Below are 6,169 nucleotides of genomic sequence, written 5' to 3'. Positions count from 1 at the left end.
TTTTTTTTTTTTTTTCCTTTTTTTTAAAAAGCTATTTGGCAACATCTGGTTGTCGATGGCCAGCCTGGTGATCTTTATGCAGCTACGTTATCTGTTCCATGAGGTTCAGCGTAGAATCCGCCGTCATAAGAACTACCTGCGTGTGGTTGGAAACATGGAAGCCAGGTGAGCAAATGATGGGTGAGAGGCTCAAGTGAGTTTCAAATGCTGATTTAGATCCTGAAGAGAGAACCTCTTGATTAATACGTCTTGTGTTCCTTCAGTGTGTATCATAGGTATGGGCTAGGGAGGCCCAAACTTGCTAAACAAGTTGTTAAGTTTTTATGCTTATATCATGCCAGCAGCAATTTTTAAAGTTTATTTTGCCATCCTCTGTGCTTATTTTGCCACCTCTCATGCTTATTAGAAATCTGAGTTTCACTTTTATTATAACATTGTAACCAGTAACTAAAGTTGCAGAGAATTATCCAGGAACGGTTATTTATAATCTTTGGGCTCTTCTGCATGTGTACTTCGATGCGCATTAGCCTATTTTAATGTACTTTAAATCATCACAAAAGTGCTCTTTAGCTAATGCGCATTAAAATAGCCTAATGTGCATTTTCTAGTACCGTACAGTTGAGGTACTAGATTTAATGCATATTACCTAAAGCACATTAATGAATGTGTAGATCTGTCCTTTGGCACTGGGGAAGGAATGAGAGGTTTAAAGTTCTAAATCCCAGTTGTCAAACTTTGGCCTTCTCCATGTTAGAAACATTTGCTCGTGTATCTAAAATAACTTAAGAGCAACCTAACTAATCAGTACAAAACACTGCAAGTAGTTGATAGTTTTATATTGAGCTTGGGTCAGTAAGTTACCAACTTATGCTGGATCAGTATCTTAAACAGAAAGTTTTCCTCAGCCTTCAGTTATTAGGATTAAGCTATTAGGATTTGTCCATAAAACAGTAATTTACAAATGAAAGCTATGTTGATTTTAAGCAAAGTTTAATCATGTCTAAGAGCATGTGTTTAAAGAATTATTTCTAGATTTATTTTTTTAATGTAGTGTGTTTGGTATAGACAATGCCTTCATCTCGGGGTTAAAGCTGAAGCATCAGGTTGGCATGGAGACATGCATGATCTGAGAAAAGGCTGAAGTGTATTATATATGGGAATACTTTGAATTCATAGCATTATATATGGGAAAGTGCATGCAGAATATCATATCACTGAAGACTGGTTGATCTCTTCATTATTGTTACCTTTCCTTTTTCCTTTTATGGGTTTCAGTAAAATTCTTTACCATTTTGAATTCTGTGGATTTTTCACGCTTTTAAAAGCAACCCTGGAATTGAGGTTATACTAGATTTAAAATAGTTTCAGGATTCCAGAATAGTAGGACTGGAAGTAATAATCTATTGGGGCAGGATTAGGATAAGAGGTATGTGGATGCTCAGAATTCAACAAGGAGTCTCTAGATCTTTAATCTAACTCTCCCAGTTGAGCTATGGTGATAGTGATAGCAAAGTCAGTAATAGAACTCTTTCTTTATGTAGTCTCAATCATTCACACCAGGGATCCAAGTGGATCTCGCTATCCTTGAGGTGTGTTCATCACTAATTCAGCACTAGACTTTTAGGTCACTTAGTAGGGGTGTGCAAGACAGGTCGTATTTGATTCGGATTTGGCCTGAATCGGGGACAGTGATTCATTGATTCGGATCACCGTCCCCAGTTCAATTCGGTCAAATCCGAATCTGAAGATTCGATGCTGATTCAGAGAATCAGAGATTCGGCCATAGACACAGCTTTAAATGTTTTTTCTACATACTTGAGGTACCAGGTGCGGCTTGTGAATGCTGCGATGCTGGGGTGGATGGAGCATCCCACAAGAGCGTGGGGGGTGGACCCCCGCGTGTTCAGCGGCAAACCTGGAAGTGGATCGGAAGTAGTTCCGGTCCACTTCTGGGTCCACCAAGGGAGCGTGTGAGAGGCCCCCCCCCCCCCCCCCCCGTGCCTTGCAGCTTGGCATTCGGCTGTTGGGGGTCCCCAGGTGCTTCTCCAGACCCAGGATGCATCAACCACTGAGCCAGGGAGGTGCAGGGAGGCCCCCCAGCATGGTCCCTGGCAGACCTGGAAGTGCTTCTGGTCCACTTTTGAGTCTGCTGCCAAGTGCGCTGGGAGCCCCCTGCACTCCTGTGGGATGCTCCATCTGCCCCAGCATTGCAGCATTTGCAAGTCATCTAGTACCGTGAGGTATGGTAGAAAAAACATTTAAAGCTGTTATTTATTTCTGAATTGTTGAATCTTTCCGAATCTCTCTGAATTGATTCGGAGGTTTCCGATTCAATTTGTAGAATTTAAAGGGTCTTCTGATTTGATTTGGATTTGGAGATTCAGCCACTGAATCAGGATGAATCTCTGCTAAATCAAATTGGGGACCAAGCTTAGCACAACCCTATCAGTTAGCTCTCAAGAGTGAACTTACTGTACCTTGGAATGATATCTTCATACATTTTGCTGTGCTGTGTGGGATGTTCCTGAAACCAGAAGCAGTGTAGCTGTGCCTGTACCGTGCTGCGAGTGAGCAAACTGGCACTGTCATTCAACTGTGCTAATTAACCAGCCCACAGAACCTGCATGGAGGTGGCTACTTGGGTCAGGAGACAGCCTACTGGGAGCAGTGTAGTGTGTTTGAGGGCACTGCTGCTGGACAAAAGAAACTTGTGGCCTAGACATGCTGCAGGCATTCTATGATTTCTCTGCAAGATATTGAAAGATTCTTCGTGAAACTGTTGGCAGGATTCATCATCCTGCCTGTGAGTGCGTTTCTTCCATAAAGTGACCTTACTGTAGTGTTGCTAATGTAGCATCCGCACAGAGGTTGGCTGTTTGCCCATGACACAAAATTGCAAAGTTTGTACTGAAGTGTCGAAAAAAATGCCTGAAACCATCACTTACACCTAAAAGAAAAATAATCTTCAAGTTGATGTAAACAACTGCATTGGTTTTAAGAAGTATCACCTTTTCTTGAGCCAACACTGTACATGGGAGGTCTCAGCCTAGTAATCAAGGCCTTAGGGAGAGTGAAGACAGGTCCCTTTTGAGGCAGATAATGCTGTGGTGCCAGAATTGTTAGGTGATAGATTCAAACTTTTTTTGCTGTTGTAATATGGTGTTGGGCTTTGGAAAAGACTGCAAACTACTGCTTCACCTTCTCCCAGAGGGAATGGTGAGTGTAAAGAATTAGGCTTTTTGGTGGAACAGCTGCTAGTTCTGTAGCTGTATTGGGGTTTGTGTAATCAATTACTTTGTCTTTTTTCCTTTGTAGGTTTGCAGTTGCAACTCCTGAAGAACTCGCTGTTAATAATGATGATTGTGCCATTTGCTGGGACTCCATGCAGTCTGCACGTAAACTTCCATGTGGGCACCTCTTTCACAAGTATGTATCTGGGGAAGTGGCAGTGTTGAATTGGTTGATTACAGGAAGTGTAACGTAGCATGATTTGAGCATTGCTAATTTGGTTTCCTTTATCGCTTATCCCAACCTCTGTTCAACGTTGCTTTTTGGATGCTAAAGAAAAATAGAAGACGGACAATACTCCAGCCATGTGTTTAAAAAAATGGGGGTTGGCTATGGAGGCAGGAACTTAAAGATGAAGGTTGATTTACTTGAAGAGCCACTTAAATTCATTTTTTGTGGTTTATATGAGCCACCACCCTTTGTTAATCACTCCTTCTGTGGCTCTTTTGACAGTTTATCATCAAACCAAAGGTTATAATCTGGGGGCTAATTTGTTGTTGTTCACTGCAAACCTTGTCATAAATATTTATCTGCCTTCCAGTAAGCCTCTAACGAGAGAATTTGTTGCTGTTGCAGAAATTCTTATAAAGCTAGAGAACCCTATGCATATTTAATCATCAGCCATGCACTTAAGAAGCCCTGGCTCTCCTCTTAGGAGAAATGGTTTCCCATGTACCTAAATGGTATCTCTGCATTCTCTCTGAAGCTAGATTAATCTCAGCTGCATGAAGCCAACAGTTGAGAGGCAGCATGTTAAACTGGATTATTTAACTCATATGTAAAATAAATGATCAAATAAATTAACCTTTTTATCTACTAAGAATTAATTTTCTCCTTTCAATTTATTTTTTGATACTACCAGACAAAACATGAAGCATTTTCTCCTGTCCTCAGTTGTACAGGAGTGTGTAGTCATTTATCTTGGGGTGCAAAAAGACAGCAGGGCAGATTCATATAGTTTAGATCAGCCTTGTGCCCAAATCTTACTAAATTATAATAAGAATTGGGCAACTACATCTTTTAGGTCTCTTTGAAAGTTCCATCTATAGCTCTTAGGAGAGCTTGATTTGAATTTGCTTTCTCAGCAATACCTCAGATTTATTTGCTATATGAGCAAATAAATGGCTGTATTCAATGATGGAACAGCATTGGTAACATTAATGTGCTTCTTGGTGCATTCTCTGGAGGACCAAGTTGATGTAGATTTTTCACTGCATCCATTTTGCCATTTCTAGCGTGTCCATTACTCTCATCTGGCTATCAGATAGTTGTTTATCCAGTTTAATTAGACTGCATGAACCACTGGATTTAGAACATTTGCCTCTGACTAGTAGTCTAGCATATTGAGCAAGTCACTTGACTGATGTCTACTTGAGTTTTACAACATGTAAAATGGATGTTATATTTATTAATTGCTTCAATAACATGCACTGAGATCCTCTGCTGCTAAACATTATGCAAGTACAAAGTAGACTAGAATGCTAAAATGTTTGAAGAAAGTATATTGAACCTTTGTAAAAGAAAAACATTTTGAATGGAGAAAACTTCACAACTGGGTCAGTCCAGTCTCAATCAGGAAGCAAAGTGCTTGGCGAAATTCTGAGTTCTGGAACTCCAATCTCTGTTTTTTTCAGTAGCAGAAGCTATATTAATTATTAGCATTTATGTAAAGGGCTCCCTGAATATGTTTTCACTTGCATCAGTGATTTTTTTTTCTGTTTATCAAGTTCTCATGCTCCATAACTATATGGATAAAACTAAATATTTAAAGAAAAACGTTGAGGCAGTTCATTGGAGTGGGAACACCAGGCCAGTCTAATGAGACTACCTTGAAGATTAACCAGTCCAACCACAAAATCTGCTTACTTGGTTATTATTATCACTGATGCTAAAGAATCATTATATTTCCCCTTTCAGGTAGAAATTACCTGCTCTGAGCTAGTTGGGCAAGTTGAATTACTAGTTGGCCAATTACTGAGGTTCTCTAGAGGTGGAGAGGGTTTGCTTGGAAGTTAGTTTATGGAAGCAAAGTACTCTCTCTTTGGTTGAAAAGAGCAAGCAAGCTGTAGTTCTGGTTGGAAGCCTTCAAGGAATTTGAAAATGTCTCTGGGGTGTTGACATGGATGTGTTAATAAGCTAAATGGAATATACTGCTACCTGTCAGTCTGCTCATGATATTGATGCCTTAGACAAGCACTGTAAGCTCATTGGTACTTTGTTGCCTTGTTTCTTGTCAGCTCATGCCTAAGATCCTGGCTTGAACAGGATACGTCCTGCCCCACCTGTAGAATGTCTCTTAATATCACAGACAGTCATCGGGTTAGAGAAGACCACCAAAGAGAGAACCTGGATGAGAACTTGGGGCCTGTGGCAGTAGCAGAAGGCAGACCCCGCTTGAACCAGCATAATCACTTCTTCCATTTTGATGGTTAGTCATCCAGGCTTTAAAGTTGATATTGTTCAAAAAACCTCCCACCAAAGAGGAGCAGCTTTCTCTGCAGGTGAATCTGTGTTGCAGTCTATGGTAAACTTAAATCAGGGGTTGTCGACTGGGGGTACGTGTACCCCTGAGGGTACTTGAGAAGGCCCCAGGGAGGATGTGGTAGCAGCGCGCAGAAGCGGGGCTATTTAGGAAGCTCTGCTGCCACGTGCCTGCACTCTGCTATGCCGCTGCTGTTTCCGTGTGCCTGCACACTGCCGCATCATTGCTGCTGCCACACCATCGCTGTTGCTGCTTTGCGTTTGGCTGCCGGGGGGACCCTTTCTCCCCCTGCTTCACGTCCGGAAGGGGGTACCCACCAGAAGGGGTACTCTCCTTAAAAAACGTTGAAAACCCCTGACTTAAATCATAGGAACCCCATTGCCCCCTTTTCATATTTGG

The 6,169-nt window shown here is 41.4% G+C and overlaps 1 protein-coding gene across 2 annotated transcripts in view; it reads left to right on the top strand.

Annotated features, from left to right (window-relative positions):
- AMFR (autocrine motility factor receptor) overlaps window positions 1-6,169 on the top strand; it is a 69,892-nt gene that overhangs the window by 14,991 nt on the left and 48,732 nt on the right. For both annotated transcript variants that reach the window (XM_019505785.1, XM_019505786.1), the window contains exons 7-9: window positions 32-165; window positions 3,316-3,426; window positions 5,526-5,716. In XM_019505785.1, the coding sequence (XP_019361330.1) occupies window positions 32-165; window positions 3,316-3,426; window positions 5,526-5,716 (436 nt within the window). The remainder of the gene's footprint in view (window positions 1-31; window positions 166-3,315; window positions 3,427-5,525; window positions 5,717-6,169) is intronic.

Source organism: Gavialis gangeticus, unplaced genomic scaffold, assembly GCF_001723915.1.
Source record: "Gavialis gangeticus isolate Ggan-Ray unplaced genomic scaffold, GavGan_comp1, whole genome shotgun sequence".
NCBI lineage: Eukaryota > Metazoa > Chordata > Crocodylia > Gavialidae > Gavialis > Gavialis gangeticus.
This window is presented reverse-complemented; position numbering and strand designations above follow the sequence as displayed.